Consider the following 18,949-nt stretch of genomic DNA (forward strand, 5'->3'; position numbering starts at 1 on the left):
GTTGTTTGGCGTTGTGCCTTTTTTGTACCCCGAATCGGGGAACTAGATGGAGGCGCCAAAGGCCTACGACCAAAGCAAAACTGTATATATGCACGAGAGTCAGGTTTATGATAGAGAGGCGTGTGCCATATTCTTTCATCGCAAGCGTAGATTGTAGGGGGACGAGAGCAACGATCGCGATCGCCTGAGAAGTGGGGATGATCGAGCCGAATGAGGTCAGTCCTCAACCCTTCCGAGATCAGCTGCTCCGACCATCTTCCACCTTTCCCCTGGAGCGATGCGGTCGGTCCCTCTCGACACCTCCTGGGCGCTCTTTTGTATGGGCTAGCATTATCTCACCGTGTCGGAGTCCTCTGCCTTTCTATTACACCTTCTCCGTTCTCGTGGACTCGGTCGCGAAGCTGTCCCCTCTTTGCCCCGCCACCTTCGCGAACCCGAGGCCGGCGAGATGCCCGGTTTGCTGCGGAAGTTGATCATCTTCGCCGCCGTCGATGGGCTGGTTATTCAGTCTCCGGGAAACGGATGGAGATATAACGGTAATGGCGAGTCCTCGTCTATCAAAATTGATTACAAGTCCGGCAAAACGTCGTTTCCAGCGTCCGTGTCAGATGAAAGTGACCGAGATGCGGCCTTGGAAGCTTATGGCTTGGTCGGTATGTTCTGCTCTCCGGTTTATCCTGTCCACATCTCCGTTGTTTTCCATCTAGTCTCTCTTCTTGTCATCTTCTATGTTGCTATCTGTTGCTAAGTGATTATTTGAACCACAGGGCTCCTATCCGTCGCGTCCCATTCGTTTCTCATCTCCATAACGCAGCGCCAACAGGTCGCCCAGATACATGGTAAACCGATCTACGCGATCACCGATGTGGCGGTTATTCCCACATCATCACAGATCGATGCCCGCCAGGCGATTGCGCAGGCTAAAGAACACCTGAAGGAAGAGACCGGCCAGGACGATATCTCTTCAGATGATCTGTCGGACGCGGAGACTGACGGAGGTGCTACCGATATCAGCAGTGTGCCGGTCTCTCCGATCCGAGAATCGTTCCACGCCAGAGGTCAGAGCGTGAACAGCATTGCCGAAGACGTGCTCGGAAAGAAAGTTCGGTTTGGGCGGTACGCGGCCAATTGGTTGTCAAGGAAGACCTTGGGATTGCCGGGGCTAGGCACCGTCGGCCAGGATACGTCGGAGATTCTGTTGGGTGACATGAAGGGCGCCGGTGCAAAGCGAGACTCTCCGGAGGTCTCATCTGGCAATGAGGAACAAACGCCCACTCCCACTCCGGAGACGAATGTCATTGATTATGCGGCGCCCGAAGCTCCTGGCACATCGCCGTCGGTTCCTGACCCGACGGTCGGATTGTTACCGAAGCTTTTGCGGTACACGAAACTTCTGTTTGGATCGCATAATTTCTTCTTCGCCTATGATCATGACTTAACTAGGCATGTTGGTGCCCAAGAAGCATCACGCACTGATCACCTACCTCTGCACAAGGCAGTGGATGAACTGGTAAGCATGATAGCAAATCGATTCGTTGCACCCTACTGACACGCCTGGTGCGCAGTATTTCTGGAACAAGCATCTCATGACTCCATTCATAGCGGTCGACGCTCACAGCTTCGTGCTACCCCTTATTCAAGGGTTTGTCGGTCAGAGAGAGTTCACTGTTGCGGCTACCCCTGAGCATGGACCAGAACATGGGGTAAAGCCAGACGAAGAGCGCACAGGAGGGGTTATACTCGGCGAGAAGCTAGAGGCCAAGTTGGTTGACACAGACGCTCAGAAACGAGACTTCCTTCTTACCTTGATATCCCGGCGGTCGGTACAGCGCCCTGGTCTTCGATATCTGCGTCGCGGAGTGGACGACGACGGAAACACGGCCAACTACGTGGAGACGGAACAGATTCTTTCGTATCCAGATTGGGACCCCTCTCGCTCGATATACTCCTATCTCCAAGTGCGCGGATCGATTCCGCTGTACTTTTCGCAGTCTCCGTATACCTTCAAACCGACTCCCGTTCTACACCACTCCGCGGAAACCAACCAGTTTGCCTTTGAACGACATTTCCGGAATTTGAGTCATCGGTACGGCAAGATCCAGGCCGTTTCCTTGATTGACAAACAGGGCGGGGAGCACAAGCTCGGGGAACAGTACGAGAAGTATGCAAAGGGCCTGAATGAGTCTGGCGGAATTGATGGTCAACCTCACGGTGTAGAATGGTTCGACTTCCACACCGAGTGTCGAGGAATGAAATTCGAAAATGTGAGCCGACTTGTGGATCGCTTACAGGATACCCTGAGCGACTACGGGGACACGATTGTTCAAAACCAAACGACGGTTCAGACCCAAAAGGGCATCGTGCGCACCAATTGTATGGATTGTCTGGACAGGACCGGCGTTGCGCAATGTGCGTTTGGCCAGTGGGCTCTTGAACGAGAGCTAAAGCATGAAGGCATCGACATTGACCTGGGCGGCGACTCCTCCACCCAATGGTTCAATACCCTGTGGGCAGACAACGGCGATGCCATCTCCAAACAATACTCCTCGACCGCGGCGCTCAAGGGCGACTACACGCGCACTCGGAAGCGGGATTACAGAGGGGCGCTGAATGACCTGGGACTGACGCTGTCCCGGTACTACAACAACATTGTCAACGACTACTTCTCCCAAGCCTGCATTGACTATCTCCTCGGATATGTTTCGACGCAAGTGTTCCAGGAATTCGCCACAGAGATGCAAACCGCCGACCCGGGTATCTCGGTGCAGAAGCTGCGGCAAAACGCCATCGACACCAGCTGCCGCATCGTGATTAGCGACGCCTCGGAGGAGTTCCTCGGCGGCTGGGCCATGCTGACGCCACGAGAGCCCAACACGCTCCGCACCCTGCCTCTCGAAGAGGCCGTGCTTCTCCTCACCGACGCCGCCATCTACAGCTGCCGCTTCGACTGGAGCACCGACAAGGTGGTCTCCTTTGAACGCATCGACTTACGCTCCATCACGCGAATCAACCACGGCACATACATCACCTCGATCCTAACGGACGCGCAGACCGACGAGCGCCGCAACGTCGGCCTCGTCGTCGAGTACCGCGAGGGCGACACGCACGCCTATCGCGTCAACACGCGCTCTCTCCAGAGCAGCGTGGACTCCAAAACCCTCGACGCGCCAAAGGACACCAACAACGAGTGGGACGTGCTCTCGTGGTTCAAGGGTTCCTCGCACTCGAAGACCCGCTTTATCGCCTTCAAAACCCTCCCGCTGTCCAACTCCGTCATGCAGACCCACAACGGCAACCCCGGCGTGCCTGTTAGCGAAATGGCCTTTGTGCAGACCATCTGCGAGGAGATCGAGCGGGCCATCTGGGCTGATGGGAGCCAGGGCGAGAAGCAGGATCGCGCGTCCCTCGTCGAGTCCGAGGATATTGTCTCTATGGAGGATGCGAAGAAGCGTACGGGATACTTGGAACATTTGGTTTATGATATTAAGAAGATGGTTTGGGCGTAGTGGTTAGTACAAGGTTTTGGGAAATGGGATACCTGGTTTGGTAGGATTGGGTTCGGGCTTTGTTTGATTTTTTTTGAAAGGCATATTGATGAATGACTGCCTGATTGATTGATTGATTGTTTGTTTGTTTTACCCTAGAGTGATATGTTCATGAGTGCATGACCCGTATATAGATAGTTTTAGTTTTAATTTGGCATGTATATACCTTTTTCATGCACATACTTGTATCGTTTAGATAGTTTTCGTGTTAAACTGATCAAAGACATCAAACCATTTTCGTGAAAGCACATACATCCCTAATATTTAAAGAAGTAAGTGCAAAGAATTAAGCAAAAATGTACCCATACATCCCACAAGTATCCGTAATCCCTCCTCCAACCCCATAAGTTAGGTATCTCATACCCAGGTAAATTCATAACTTCATCATCCCCACACACAACACCATTATACCATATCATATCATATCATGTTACATTACATTAGATATAGAGACAGTCCCCACCATATCAAGTAGAATCACCCCCTCAAACCAGGCAATACCGCCCTCCTCAACCCCCTCATCACATCCTCCTCAAATCCCCAATCCCCAATCCACTCGGCCATCCTCCATCCCTCCCGAAAATGCCCCGCTAGGTGATCGACCCTCTCATTCCAGGACTCGAGCACAAGGCCGCAGAATCCGCATCGGCTGCGCACGTGGCCTTGACTCTGGTCCTCGCCCGTCTGGGTCTGGTTAACTTGGTTCCCACTACTAACAGCCCGGGCGTCGATACTGCGGGTAGCACCGCGTCGTGAAATCCGCCACGCTGAAAGATCCGGCACGGGGGGTTTCGTGCACGCGTGGTATTTGCGGAGGTGTTGGACGAGATGGTCTTTTCGGGGGAAGGAGCGCTCGGAAGGGGGTTTTGCGGCGCAGGTGGGGAAGTCGTGGTCTTGGTCGTGGGTTTGGATTTGGTCGTGGGAGGGGTTTAAGGGGTGGTTGCAGAAGCGGCATTCTTTTGGTTGTTGGGTCGGAGTGGTTTCGTATGGGGGTTTGGTTTGGGGATGTGGATGGCGAGGAGTTGGAGAGGGTTGTGACTGCGGTTGGTCTGGGTCTTGTTCTAGTGGGGGAGGAGGGAACAGATCTGATAAGTTAGGTGTACAAACCCAAAACTCCAACGTGAGATGAACGCTTGATTCGTGGCGAGACCAGTCGTTTTTCTTCTTGAACGATTGCGGACAGAAAGTGCATTGATAGGTATATGTCTGGGTGGACTCGGTTTGAGAATTCAGCGACCGACGAGAGGAGGAACGCCGGTGAAGGGGTCGCGAGGAAGAAGAACGGTTTCGATTGCGCCGTAGGTGCGAAGAAGCTGATACGGGTAAGGGAACCCCGCCATCTGATTGGAGGCTCCATGCCGAGGAGATGCTATCGGACGAGACCTCGGATCGTCTGCTGCCGAAGCCGGAGACCGAGGAATCCAGATGAGACGAGGTCTCGTGGTCGTCGAGGTTGAAGAAGGTGTCGAGGGCTGTCCCTCCGAGGTCCAGATCCAGGTCCATGTCGAACTGGGGGGAGGGGAAGAAAAAGGAGAAGTCGTCTTGGGAGGAGGCGGAAGGAGGCTGGGTCCGGGACTGGGGCTCCGATCCTTGTGCTGGTGCCGGGGTCGTTGAGGCGATGGCGTCTCGGATCGTGGATTCAGGTACTGGGTCGTCTTCAGGCGGAGACGCCTGCCATCGTTCTAACGGCGTCATGGAAGCCCATGAGGATGAAGGCATCGGAGATCCCGCGCGGAAGATGCGCGCGGAGGAAGCGGGCGGGTTGGGATTCTCTCGTTGCTGCTGCTTCTGTTTCTGGCGTCGGCGCGCGTTTGCGAACCATGTTGAGATGCGCTGTCTCGAGAACCCCGTCTCGAGAACTAGCTCCGACTTCTGCTCATCGGTGGGGTACGGGTGAGACTGATGCTGAAGGAACCAAGAACGGAGGACGCGTGCTCCTTTGCGAACGAACTGCTTGGACTCCGGGTTGCGACTGCTGCTGCCTTCCTCGAGGGCCGGCAAAGTAGAGCGATTGGCGTCACTGGTAGTACCAGTAGAGGCATCCTCGCAAATCTCTCGGAGGCCATGAAGATTGCCGAGGACTGGCGAAAGCGTCTCGAATCGCGAGGGTTGTCGCTTCTCGCCCAGCGCGAGACTGCATTCGCGGAAGAGCGCCACGCAGCTTGAACATGCGGTGACTGGGTTGGGGTTTGCAGAGGTGGTGCGGATGATGAGGCATTGCAGACGATGCCTGCGACAGTAAGTGCAGGGGACAGGCGGACTGTAGGCACCGTCTAGCCACTGGGAGACGTCCGTAAGCGGCCTTTGCGCCACGGACTGATTATCGGGGATATTGTCCGGTAGTGGGATGGGAAGATTGCTATCAGGTAGCTGCGCGAAAGTCGGATCGGATAGTTGATCAAATATCGTCCACGAAGAAGGCCATGCACCCTCGTGGAGATCGTACGGGGCGTTATTAGAACCGCTGTTGTATAGTCCTGAATGGTCGATTCCGTCCAAGTTGAAGAGCGGTTCATCTTCTCCTAGATAGCAGTTGAAGCCATCCATGTCCGGACGGGCAGCGCCATCGACGGACCCGGCATCAGGACCTGAAGCAGGAAGGTCCTGAGCAGAAACCCAGCGCCAATGATCATCCATGGCGATGATGCAGCGAGAAGGAAACTGGAGGTCGTTCGATGTCACGAGAGGGCACTCGATGACTCAGCGTTGGTGGGGCAAGCATGGCCAATCAGCTGGTTATATTGGACTAAAGCATCAATAGCTAAGTATATAGAGCCCAGATCAGTTGCAACACTTCTATCATCTAAGTGTCCTTTCGTCGAATATCCTTCCATCCCATTCCCCATGCCGACACAAAACAAACTCCGGAAAACCCAACGGTTAGGTAAAACACTCGATCCACACCGACCGCATACGCCTGCAACGTTCCAGCCAATGCCGCCGCAGAAGTGACCACATCTCGCACTGCCGATGCTCCTGCTGCAATAACTGCCCCGGGATCAGTATCCGGTGCGTACCTAGGAATCTCCGCTCGAAGGCTCGTGGTGAATATCACGTTGGCAACAACCAAGAATACGGAGGCGCCCAGCGTTTGGGAGAACATCATCAGAGCCATACCCACCGCTATCTCCGCGGGTGGCAAGGCGTTTTGAATGGCGATTATTGGCTTGTCAGACGTTAGTCGAAGAGGGTATGCGTAAGTGGGTGGAAGACGTACTGCTTGAAATCCTAATCCGCGGCCTGCTCCTAGAAGGATCTGATATCCGACCCATTTCCCGGTTGATGTGGACGGCGAGAACGTGGAGACCAAACCATTGCCGATAGCGGTGATAACCCCTGAGGCGACGGACCATGGAAGATAATAGCCCAGTTTGCCGACTATACAAATATCGTGATGTTCAGCAAAGGGAGACCATGCGCTACATGAGGAAAGACATACCTAGAGCTCCGCAGACTACCGATGCTACCAACTGACCGATAATGCTAGGGAGAAGATCCACCCCGCTGATTGTGGGAGAAACGCCTTTTACGGCTTGAAAGTACGTCGGTAAGAAATAGGATGCGCATATCATCATGATCATGATGGAGGTCTGGTTGACGCAGCTCGTCCAGACAATCCGCTGCCGGAGCATATGTAATGGAACCATTGCCTCGTTGCCTCGACGGTGCTCCCAGTAAAGAAACACCAGGAAGGTCGTACCAGACCCACAGAAGAGGCCGATGACAGTCGAGCTGTTCCAGGCAAATTGGTTGCCACCATACTCAAGAGCTAGGAGCAATTGGATGACAGAGGGTGCAATGAGAAGAAAACCAACGAGGTCGAGCTTGGATGGTAGTTTTCTGAAGACTGAGAAAAAAGGGGGTTTGGTCGTTTGCTCGGGGATTTTGAGCAACAGAAGGCTGCCGGCGATTGCGGCACCGATAGGAAGATTGATATAAAAGCCTAATCATATCAGTCCTGACGAGTGTAGGAAAAGGATGTGACGCAGACGAACACCATCTCCAGGTAGCATGCTCCGTGAACACTCCTCCTAGCAACGGACCCAGAACGACACCGAGTTGGGCGACTGGCGTTCGCTTTCAGTTAGTTGATAATCATAATCATTAATGATTGATAATTGACTAACCGCCCATAATGATTCCCATATAAACTAAATTGCCAGAATGTCAGCCTTCATGTTGTCCAAGGCGTCTATACGTACTCACACGGTCGTTTCTCCGGTGGAGTAGTGCTTGCTAGGATGGTCAATGCACCATTATTCAAGCCCGAAGCCCCCATACCAGCCACAGCACGTCCGATAATGAGCATATTTGATGATGTAGCAACTCCACATAGGAGGGAGCCCAATTCAAATAACGCCACAAAGGCTAGATACGTCCACTGGTCAACGCGAATGATCAGTAAAAGTGCGTCTATACCCTCACTGTCTCTTTGTGGGCGAAGTTTCAACATTACCTTTAAGGGGAAATACGTATAAAGCTTTCCGGAAAGAGGTTGCAAAGAGGCACTGCAGGGATCAATGCTCTAGCCCAAGTTCGAAGGTCACGTTTCCTACCTGGCTAGTTGGTATGCACTACCGTACCACCCAATATCGGGGAGTGAGTGGAATTGGCTTGTGATTCGAGGAACGGCCTATATTCTGTTAGCTTAACAGTGCGTGGATGCCCTGAATGTACTCACCGTCCCAATGATTGACTGGTCTAGCAGGGTGAGAAATGCCATCATAGTCGCAGCACATATAACCATGGTCATTTTTACGCCCAAGAGAAATTCGGGCTTTGTATGAGCAGGATTCTCCGAGTCAACTGGAAAGGATTTCGATTCAACATGTTCTCCCAATTGAAGCTCATGCTTCTCGCAGTCTTTAGAAGACTCGGTCATGGTGATGTTTCAGGAGCAGTTAACGTGCATTGTTGAATGATGCAGAAAGTAGTCAGTACATCCAAAGCAAGGTAACATCAAAAATCTGGGGTTATATATTGATCATTCTCCCCTTAGCCAGCAAATCGTTGGCGGAGTTGATGATCCCCAAACCCGAAATCCGTCGGGATTTTCTGCTTACTTAGTTGGCTAACAATGGTTTAGCGATATGGGCGGGAATAGCACGAAATAAGTTTGCGATGTTTCCTCACATATATTATGGCCATGGAGTATGATCTGTAATATGGTGTTATGGTGGGAAGGATTTGAGATACTAGTTTATTCTATATCAATACTGCACTGTTGCTAATAGTTCAGTTAACCAGGAATCGTCAGAATAAACTATAGGAAACATCACTGCCTCATCAATCTGGTTTTTGTATGCGGCACCAGCGTCTTGTGCGGTAACGCCTCCAGCCTGTGAGCTAGGAGTAACATCTTCTGTCGAGCGAGATTCCACCATATTTCTCATGTATTTCACGAATGCGACACCTTTTTCGTAGGTTTCACCGGCGACAAAGTCGCCAGCCAGTCTTGTCTGGGACTGGGCTTGTTCAAACTTTTGAGCCAAGTTTTGGAGAACTTCTGACAAATCCAATGTATTTCTGACAAGTTCTATGCTCCATCCAGGCATCTGCACTGCCGAAAGCTTGTGTAGAGCAGAGATAAAATCTGTGAGAGGAGAGAACAGAGGAAAGGCGTAGCTGGTGGCTGGTAGCTTGAAAGCTAGGTCAAACCATGACTTGATGGCCTCGAGACATTTGTAAAGGCCTTCCAACCGTGCAGGATCAGTTGTAAGCATATCGGTCAATGAGCTACCACTATCGAGGGCACTGTCCCAGACGATGAGCTGAGTATGATGAATGCTGAGCTGGCTGGCGTAAGAAACTACTTGGCGTTACTAATTGTATCCAAGCGAATACGGGTTTGTTCTTTACCTGTTCGCTCTGTCTCTTTGGAAATGTTGTTTTGTATCTCCTGAAGCTCAGCGTCCAAGGCCCGCATGAAAAATAAAGGGGGTGTTGAAGTCTTGGAAGATTGACCATTGCGCGCCAGCTGGATCATCTTGTCGGCGATCAATCGGGTACGAACCAATAGAACAAGTGCTGTATCCTGAGAGCACTCGGGCTTCTCAGTCAGCATTTGAAGGGATTCAGCCATGTGGGAAGTCCAGCATAGCCCATCAATCCTCTGTGCATACGCTGCAATACTTCAAAATGATCAGTATATAGTTCAATCAACGGGGGCGAAGAAGACGGTTTACATCGATGTAATATAATAGCAGCCAAGTACAGCTCGCCTTTCCTCTATCGTCCGTACTTGCATTAACGAGGGGTTATGCGCTCCTGATACATTGTGCCCACTTTGGATGGAATCTTTCGGGCTACATATCGGGACATTGGCTGGTTCTGTTCGAATCGGCTTGTTGAGGCCAAGATCGAATACCACGGCCTGAGCCATTTGGGTAAAGAGAGAGAAGTAGGGCCTATGTCCCTGCATCAGAGGGTTGGCTTTTCCAATATAGACTAGCAATCCTAAGAGTAGGTCGACAGATCTCTCATTCTCAATCAGCATTCTTTGAGCAATTGCTTCTCGCACCCGGGCGCCGAGTGCTTTTTGTTTAGACGATGACAGGGAAGAGACAGCCTTGATACACAACCAAAGGAAAGGTCTGGTCTTTTCAAGCTCTTGGACCGAGATATCTGGGGCAATGTATATGAAAGGGTATTGAGTGGCACTGAAATTACGGAATCGATTGAGTGCATCCTCTGCTTCAAAAGACGATGACTCTATATCTGACGAGCCATGATATGGACTCAAAGCCGGTGACTGATAGAATGATGCGGAATTGGGCCCAGCTGTACTGGTTGCCGTGGCGGACGAATCGTCAATTCCCCAAACTGTCTGCCCCAGGGCAGCAGGGCCATCAGAGGTTGTGGGTGTAAGATTGTGAAGGACCAGCTGATCAGAGCTATTTTGATCTTCATTCAAGGGAGAAATGACAGTGTCGACATTCGCCTTTAACCAAGCGGATCTTGGAGCGGTTGAGCGCTTGGTATTCCGCTTGCGGATAGTAGGGGACGGCCGGCAATCTTTTCTTAACCGGTGACACCTGCGAGGCATTGTTAGGAACGAAATCTCCAGCATACACAACGAAAGCTGTTAATTACCTTTCGCAGCCATCATTGACATTTCGAACCATACATCTGCACTTTGCTCGGGCGCAGTTTGTGCAGCTTTGGCCATAGGCCGCGGGTTTCACGGATACAGCTGCTGTATCGGAATCCATGGTTATTTAGAAAGCTCAAGATCGGGATAAGTACCACGGGGCATTAAATGACGGAGATGGACGTGAGACTACTTGACACGTCGAGGAAAGGATAAGGGCACAGACAAGGCGCGAATCCCGTCGGATTTCGGAGATTGCAACTTAGCTCCAGTCCCCAAACCCCGTCGGAATCCTCCTGCGGCATAGCGAGCTTCTCTCATCCGTCAGAAGCTGACTCAGTGAGACAAAAATTGCCACCACGATTCCAACATTCAACAAGCATAATTGGGATCCGATGCCTTCTATTGAGATGTCTGGGAATTGAGCCTACTCGATTAGGCAACCGTGACCGGAAGAAGCAACCAGCTTGAAGCACGTTAGGGCTTGATGGCTAATACAACATACTTTTCACTTCCGTGGTAGAGAAGACAAGTATAGCTCTTGCAATGGCAGTATTTCTGACGATGGGAGGACTCTCTGTATGTTGAGCAAGACTGTAAATAGTCTTTACCTCCAACACCGAGAACAAAGAAAGTAGAAAACATGAAGGCAATGAAAGAGAGGGAGAGAGAGAAGGAGGAAGGAAGGGGCTTGGGAGGTGTGACTTGGAGACTGAAAAGGGCACTTGACACGTGCAGTCGAGTCCCCGGCCTTGTTTTGTTTTGTCCTTTTTGTCTCAGGTGCCACAAGTGAGTCCGCGGGGTACAGAAGAATGCCTTTTCAACAATTTCCGTCCTCGTTCATCGAGGCATTGGATGTTTCTCCTCCTTTGTCATTACCATCGCATCTAAGCCTACGGGCAACTTCGCTCCTCGATACCTTCATCCGACACTATGGCCTCGAGCGAACGACACGAAATCGCTACAAGCCTTCAATACTGATACAGTCCACATTTCAACAGGTCACTTCGAAAGATGCCTTCTTGATGTTCTTTCTTGCTTACATTCATAATGTTTTATTTGCAAATACGGATATCTCCGTTGGGTCGGATATCATGGCCACCCTCGTATCGTACTTTGACGACTCGGATTCCTGGGATTCACAACGGAAGAGCGAACTCAAGAACGCCGTTGAAGATTTCGCTGAGAATCTCATTACACACTTTCTTCTTCCAAGTACGTTATGTCTCCCATGGTCATGTTACAAAGGTCATTCAGTTACTAACTGCGCTATTGAAGTCAAAGCCTCGTCTGGAAAGACACCACAACCCACATCAGAGTCGATAGAGCCTTCTTCATCTCCCGACACACCGCAATCGATCTCGATCCTACGGCAACAATGTCTTGAGCGTGATCGCTGTCGCTGTGTGGTCTCTCGAAAGTTTGATAAAAAGGAGGCCGAAAGGCGGCTTGACCAACAAGGAGAGGAGTGCAAGGACGATGACGGAGAGCCACTGAAAAACGAATCCCATAGCCGATTTGCATACCTGAAGATTAGCCACATTCTGCCTTATCGCATAACAAATGTCGTTCCCGGGGATTTGGATATAGTATGTGTTAAACCAGAAAGTTCGCCCACTGCTCTTTTCTAACATGGATCGTTCTAGAGCGAATCGAAGAAAAACGTACTCCGCATGCTGGATTGGTTCGACCCCGGCGTTTCCGACCTCCTTGATGGCGCGAAGATTCACAGCCCTTCAAATGCTCTCACTTTAGCGCACAGGTACCATCGCCTATTTGGTGATTTTCAGATATGCTTCGAACCGACAGGGATACCCAATCAATATACAATTGAGACGACCCAACGATTTGCCTGTCTGCGTGATTCGTTGTTCCCAGTCACCCGTACATTGACGCTCAGTCCTACCATCGACGCGCCCTCCCCGCGGCTTCTCGGTATTCATCATGCTATTGCGCAGATTATCCATCTGAGTGGCGTAGCTACATACCTCGATGAGATTTTGCAAGACTTGGAGGTGCAGGGTGTAAAAGAGGATGGATCAACCCATTTAGGGCATCTAACAAACTTACGATTTGGCGGCTGGTGAAGGAATTGACCCTATTTTGATTCTCGATTTCTGTATGATTTCCGGATGTTCCCTGATTGATGTACTCCAGCCTCTATTCACATACAAGTGTAAGGAATCAATACTTTCCCTCTACCCTAGCCAGACCTTATAAAGCAAGGATGTCTTACTCCACAACATGTACCAGCATCGCCATACCACTCGCTAAATGCCAAAGAATATGGCAATGAAACATCCACACGCCGGGGTTCTTGGCTTGGAAGCGTATAACTGCGTGGCCCCGTCGGGGAATATATACCGTGTCTCTGAGCATTGCACGCGAGTAATCATACCCATCAGGGTGCTGGTCCTGATCGGATAGACCATTTGCGTTCTTGGCTTCGAACGGATTGAATGAGCCCCATCCAACCGAGGCTTCATGGACGCGGAGGATATAGAAATGGTGACCATGCTAGGCGTTTGTCATGTCTTGGTTAGTTTGGGATATGCTTCATCTGTTCATCCTCGCGGAAAGATCTTGATTTGAAACGAGAGACAAGGGAATGAAGAGAGAGGGAAATACCAAGTGAAACGGATGCCCTCCCTCATCTAGATTATTCACGACTAGATCTACCCAAACGGAGTCGGCATTGCTATCGTTCACCGATGTCGTAGTGATCGAGAACTGATTTTCGTCCCATTTCTCTTTCGGAAGTAAGGATAGTGGGAGTGGAGGATCACGCTGCGGAGCCCAGCTCGTACGGTTGAAGAATCCGTAAGGGATGTTGTGCTTTATCGACAGTTTTTCGACCTTCGTGTAGACGACGTGGGTTTGGGGGCTCACGCCACGGGATGTGTAAAGGTGGAAGAGGGCTTCTTGGGAAGATGGAATGCGAGATATGTCGAGGGGTGGGACATCGGCGGAGGTTAGAATACGAGGACGAGGACGAGGATGATAGTGGTCTCTCTCATCTAGGGAGGATGTAAGGAATGTTTGGGTAGGGGTTAGGGCTAGGTTGGGCAAATTGAAGCATCTGAGGTACCGACAGTGCTTTTGTCAGTAGTTTCAAGCCAGAGTTATACAGGGTTACGCACTCTTCGTCTAAGTGGATTGTCAATGAAGACTGGTGGGCTTTGCTTTGAGACGGCTCCACGAGGACATCCATGCGTTGTCCTGGATAAAGGATTCCGACCGCCGAGCTAGGCTTTTGGGGCTCAGTGTCTATATTGTCGACTTGGAGAAGGTGGAATAGGTGGTTTTCAAAAGATAAGGTAAACCCTGCTAGAGAGCTGTGCTCATACCGCCAAGTTAGCCAACAACAGTACAGTACATACTCTTTGGTTGAACACCTGGGTGGATAAGCACACTAACCCTGTGTTAACTACTCGTAGCCTATATCTTATATCAGCTTCTGCATTCAAATATGTTAGGTTCAATCTCTGCTGAAGACAGTCCACCGGCCTAGCAGGAACTGCCATTGAGCAATTGAACGCCCCGACTCCATTCAAAAGCAAGGAATCGGGAACCGGCTAGACTTTGTTGTCAGCTCTTGCTCATTGCTAGCATGAAGATAACTAGTTGAGTCTGACTACAAGTGCATACCTCATTCCCAAACGACTCAATGCTCATAAACCAAGCCAAAACCTTATTCGCAGGCTGATGGTACCAATCCCCAACTAAGAGAAGGAATTCTTTCTCGTACACAGGCCATTGCCTAGTCATGCGCCCTCGAACAGTTGATTTTGGAGCGGGGGCATGTACAACTATTCCCCCATAGAGACCATCTGCCCTGGCCACGCCTGAGTGGGCATGGTACCAGAAGGTACCGCTTTGGTCGAGGGGAATGGTAAGGTGGTAGGTGAAGGTTGACCCGGGAGAGATGGGCCATTGTGTCACGGCAGGTACGCCATCCATATAATCTAGCGCGTTGTCAGTTCTTATTGTAGACATGAAGCTAGGCGACGGCGTGGATTACTCGGGATGTGTAGACCATGCCAGTGAATTGAGATAGGCACTTCTAGGTTGTTCGTGACATTGATTGTAAGAGTATCGCCGGAACGAGCTTCGATTGTGGGACCAGGAAATAATCCTATCAAATTATACTGAATTAGAAGTGCTAGTATAATGGACGGAATCGGAATGCGCACCATTGATGAGATAGACCTGCTTGAGTACTCCGTCTGGACGCAGGTAGTCAGACGTCACGTTCCATTCGAAGTGCTGTGTGACAGAATCCCGGTATGCATGATCATCTGGATGGAGTTCTATTCTTGGACGAAAGGCGTCTGGATCGCGAACTCGTGGAGAAGTCACTTGAGCAGGGATTTGTAGCTGTGAGAACATATAAGCCCCAAAATTGGACTGATGCAGAAACACAAGTACTATGAAAAAGCAGACGATCAACGGGTAGAGCAATATTCTATACATTCTGCGGCTTCCTCGCTCTGCTGTTCGATTCTCGTTGCCATTGAACTGTGATGCCTCTAATGTAGAATGTTCTTTGAGCTGGCGGGCATTCTTTCGACGACTGGGTCTTCTTTCCATGTCCGCTAAAGGGCCTCGTTGTACAAGTCCAATTATTGCCTGTTCAAAACAGTCATCGATACCATGATCCTGACTTTACCGTCTTCAATCTAGGATCGAGTTTTCATTATCAACGTATTTATCTCCAGTCGTCCGACCGAGTGGAGAAGGTTACATTGACCGCGTTGATCGGCAGTGAAACCCATCAGGGCACTGCTGCCCCGTGAGATGAAGGAATCCACTGACTTAGTCCTCAGGCACCATCCATCCCAGCACGTGCCCGTCCCCAACTCCAACCGAGGCGACGGCGTCTCCATCCTCACATCGTCGCTTTCCTCCTACCTTAGCTTCAAAGCTTAGGCCTGTGCCAGGGACAAATGATTCCTTCCCCTTAACCAATCTTTGGCGCTTCAATGGCTCGCCAGGGTCTCCGAGGACTCCATCGGACCTAATTAGCACCTTGCATTGTAAGTAATATGTCTCGGTTACTCTCCCTCTGACGCGTCAAATCCAATTTACAATGCGCATCACTTTCATTCAGGTTGCATCCAATTCTTGGTTTTGTCTTATTGACTGAATCGACAGAACGTTGTTGCATCGGTTATAACCAATGCATAATGCCTGCATTGTAACTATGCATCCGGTCGATATTTAAACCATCCACCCTGTCGGTCCGTTCTTTCAAAATAATATCTCCGCTTGAACAATCGGCACTTCGGAGATTCATTGTTTACTGGAAACAAAAGAGCCCAGTCTCATCATGTCGATGCTACTAGGCGCCTTAGTCCTGCTTCTCGGGAGCGGACCGGTGAGCGCCGATACTTTGAAGGACGTTGAGCATGTGGTCATCTTCATGCAGGAGAACCGACCATTCAATAATGTACGGGCCCTAAAATTCCTTTTTTTCTTCGTGTTATACGATCGGACTAATGATGAATTTAGTATTTCGGTACCATGGCTGGAGTCCGAGGTTTCAATGACCCGAACGTACAGGCCAATGACGATGGTATACCTGTTTGGTACCAGTCAGTTCTATCGCCTTTAGAGTGTTAAGGACGCTGCTAAGATTACTTAGAAAGGTGGACCCCGATATGTCCACGGAGGCGAAAACACTGTTGCCATGGTACCTTGGGTACAAGGGCGGATATTGGGCCGATGCCATTCAGTGCTTAGTAGCCGGGAGTAACGGCTACGAAGAGAACCAGGCGTCCTTGAACCATGATTTGAACGACAATTGGGCGCGGAATAACACTCCTTGGAGCTGGGGCTATCTCAAACGGAATGATGTGCCTGTTCAGTTTGCCATTGCCGAGGGTTGGACCACGGGTGATATGTATCAGGTAAGGGTGAATGAGGATAGGATAAATACTATCACGGTAGCTGATTGTCTTTAGGAATCTCAAGTGACTTCTACCAACCCCAATCGAGTCACTTTGGTCAGCGGTTCCGTCAATGTGCCGGGCGGTCCTCAAACGCCAGACCAGGGCGGGGTTTATCTTGACAATAACGAAACTCCCGGTGAGAAAAAGGTGTCGGTGTGGCTCTCTTTCGAAACTGACGCCTATCAGGTTGCGATAGCCGTAAGATCAACTGCTACCCTCTTAGGTGGAAGACAATTTTCGACATATACGAAAAAGAAGGTGTCTCGTGGCAGGTATACCAAGAAACCGACAACTTCGATGATAATCCTCTGGCCTGGTTTGAACAGTTCCAAAACGCGTCCGAGACCTCTCCTCTAGCCAAAAAGGGGTTGGCAACATTAGGACTTGAGGCATTCTACAAGGCCGCTGCTAACGGGACTCTCCCAGAGGTTAGTTTTGTCATCGGCCCGGCAGAATTGTCAGAGCATCCGCCATACATGCCGATAGAGGGCGCGTGGCTTCAGAAGCAGGTTGTGGATGCAGTGGTGAAGAGCCCCAAGTATTCATCCACGTTGTTGATGATTAGCTATGACGGTAAGAACCTGATTCGCTTTCTGCTTGACCGTCGACTGATCTATGACAGAATCCGGTGGCTTTGGAGACCATGTTGTGCCGTTTCACTCTCCCGAGGATACTCCAGGCGAGTGGATGGAGGATCCATATGGGAAGTTCGGAAAGATCTACGTCGGACCTGGTGAGTCTTCCGATGTCTGGTTGGACATACAGAAGATGACACTTATGAACGATTCTCGTAGGCGTCCGGGTTCCGTTTTACATGGTGTCGCCGTGGACTCGTGGCAATCGAGTCTTCACCGAACGAGCCGACCATAACTCCCAAATCCTCTTCCTCGAGGCATGGCTGACGGCCAGGGGATACAAGAACATCCGCACGGATGAAATGGTTCACTGGCGTCGGGAGCACATGTCCGATCTTGTCAACGCATTGGATCTGAACCATGTAGGTTCAGATAGTTCGAACCATGACACCAAGCCGTGGCTAACCTTCCCGTGATCAGCCCGATACTAGTATCCCGAACCTCCCTGACGTGAAAAAGCCTCCCACGCTTCTTGGAAAATACGTGGGTACAGCCAAATGTGTGGCCGCACACCCTGTTCAGCGTCCTCCGGTGCCTTATGGAAAGCAGGGAAACATCAGCGAATCCCTGTGGTTCGAGGACGGATACAAGGAATGTGTAGGATACCTGACCGAAGGCCGGTATCTGGTATTTGAGAGATTCGGACAAGCCCTCACCAACGCAGGCAATGCCAGTCGGATCAGTATCAGTCGTGCTCATCCCGAACACCGAGAAAAGAGCCAACGCTGGGTGATTCACCACGCTGGCAACGAGGAAAGTCAACTTTTCCACGTCTCCAGCGCCCTCGATGGGAAATGGTTAGGGTCGCATGGAGCGTTGCTAGCATCCGATCAACGCGAGAAGGCAGCCGACATCACAATCACATTCCTTGGGAATGGAAAGGGGTATACTCTGCAGTATGCGGATTCCACGTTCGTTGAGGGCGCGCCCCAAGTCGACGAGGCCGGGAAAGGGTATCGGGTGTGGAGCGTGACGTATCACTAAGGCTCGAACGATAGGGATGGATGACTCGTGGTTTTGACTGAGCCAGGCAAATGGCAACGAGACTAAGAGTATCACGAAATGCAGGAATGCGTCAACGTGCAGACGGGCCAGGGGGGATCATGTGCAGGAATGCCAGCCTCAGGCCGCCTTCCCCGCTTTCGCCAGGAAAATAAGACCGCGCGCCTTTCGTTCTCCTCCCCTCCTTTCCTTCTTCTCTCCGCAACAACTCACCATCAAATGCCCTTTGCAGCCTAATCCAGTATGACTCCGTCGAATAAGATGCTCATTTTCCCTGTGCGACAAGAACCGGTCTGTACTTGCTCCATACTTGGATCATCGGGATGATGATCCCTAGTTAACCAGTATGACTCCTGCGCGACCGAGTTTGTGTACGGTGCCTAGCATCTGACTGCCTCATGTCCTCGCGGGGGGACTGGAGTGTTGTTGATGATAATAATAATAACTTCACAGTATACAAATCAGACCGGCTGTTTTAGGGCTAGTGTTTTCTCCATCAGCGTCTTTCCCCAAGCGACATGACCGGATGCGTACCTGATTCCGTACCACGGGCCGGATGGAAAATCGCCGAGGTTGTTGGGTCTATTCAAAGGATCCAGTGGTCTATCTATACTATCTATACTATCATCGATCCAATGATGATAACTCGGTTCCAGTCAGGGATGGACAACCAACCAGGGGACATCCTATTCCCCTCCGCATCCTGGTCAGTTCCAGGGGGGACAA

At 50.8% G+C, this 18,949-nt stretch overlaps 7 protein-coding genes across 7 annotated transcripts; 3 read left to right on the forward strand and 4 right to left on the reverse strand.

Annotated features, from left to right (window-relative positions):
* Window positions 1–448: 448 nt before the first annotated feature.
* LDX57_011872 (SacI domain protein) lies at window positions 449–3,506 on the forward strand (the record flags this gene model as incomplete). Its single annotated transcript, XM_046093614.1, has 3 exons — window positions 449–653; window positions 768–1,510; window positions 1,566–3,506. The coding sequence occupies 3 exons, from the start codon at window positions 449–451 to the stop codon at window positions 3,504–3,506; spliced, it is 2,889 nt and encodes a 962-aa protein (XP_045949592.1).
* A 516-nt stretch (window positions 3,507–4,022) lies between these two features.
* LDX57_011873 (uncharacterized protein) lies at window positions 4,023–6,182 on the reverse strand (the record flags this gene model as incomplete). Its single annotated transcript, XM_046093615.1, has 1 exon — window positions 4,023–6,182. The coding sequence occupies one exon, from the start codon at window positions 6,180–6,182 to the stop codon at window positions 4,023–4,025; it is 2,160 nt and encodes a 719-aa protein (XP_045949593.1).
* Window positions 6,183–6,348: 166 nt separating this feature from the next.
* Window positions 6,349–7,854, reverse strand: LDX57_011874 (uncharacterized protein; the record flags this gene model as incomplete). Its single annotated transcript, XM_046093616.1, has 6 exons — window positions 6,349–6,711; window positions 6,763–6,923; window positions 6,985–7,488; window positions 7,541–7,612; window positions 7,673–7,696; window positions 7,752–7,854. 6 exons carry the CDS (start codon window positions 7,852–7,854, stop codon window positions 6,349–6,351), a joined length of 1,227 nt encoding a protein of 408 aa, XP_045949594.1.
* A 901-nt stretch (window positions 7,855–8,755) lies between these two features.
* LDX57_011875 (uncharacterized protein) lies at window positions 8,756–9,609 on the reverse strand (the record flags this gene model as incomplete). Its single annotated transcript, XM_046093617.1, has 2 exons — window positions 8,756–9,354; window positions 9,405–9,609. 2 exons carry the CDS (start codon window positions 9,607–9,609, stop codon window positions 8,756–8,758), a joined length of 804 nt encoding a protein of 267 aa, XP_045949595.1.
* Window positions 9,610–11,447: 1,838 nt separating this feature from the next.
* On the forward strand, window positions 11,448–12,809 carry LDX57_011876 (uncharacterized protein; the record flags this gene model as incomplete). Its single annotated transcript, XM_046093618.1, has 3 exons — window positions 11,448–11,850; window positions 11,914–12,224; window positions 12,282–12,809. The coding sequence occupies 3 exons, from the start codon at window positions 11,448–11,450 to the stop codon at window positions 12,720–12,722; spliced, it is 1,155 nt and encodes a 384-aa protein (XP_045949596.1). The 3' UTR covers window positions 12,723–12,809.
* Window positions 12,810–12,867: 58 nt separating this feature from the next.
* Window positions 12,868–13,846, reverse strand: LDX57_011877 (uncharacterized protein; the record flags this gene model as incomplete). Its single annotated transcript, XM_046093619.1, has 3 exons — window positions 12,868–13,152; window positions 13,264–13,714; window positions 13,776–13,846. 3 exons carry the CDS (start codon window positions 13,844–13,846, stop codon window positions 12,868–12,870), a joined length of 807 nt encoding a protein of 268 aa, XP_045949597.1.
* Window positions 13,847–15,964: 2,118 nt separating this feature from the next.
* Window positions 15,965–18,205, forward strand: LDX57_011878 (nonhemolytic phospholipases C family protein; the record flags this gene model as incomplete). The annotated part of the gene is made up of 8 exons (XM_046093620.1): window positions 15,965–16,084; window positions 16,147–16,229; window positions 16,280–16,544; window positions 16,599–16,722; window positions 16,773–17,159; window positions 17,209–17,319; window positions 17,381–17,583; window positions 17,642–18,205. 8 exons carry the CDS (start codon window positions 15,965–15,967, stop codon window positions 18,203–18,205), a joined length of 1,857 nt encoding a protein of 618 aa, XP_045949598.1.
* Window positions 18,206–18,949: the final 744 nt, after the last annotated feature.

Source organism: Aspergillus melleus (genome assembly GCF_016097325.1).
Source record: "Aspergillus melleus strain CBS 546.65 chromosome Unknown contig7, whole genome shotgun sequence".
Taxonomy (NCBI): domain Eukaryota; kingdom Fungi; phylum Ascomycota; class Eurotiomycetes; order Eurotiales; family Aspergillaceae; genus Aspergillus; species Aspergillus melleus.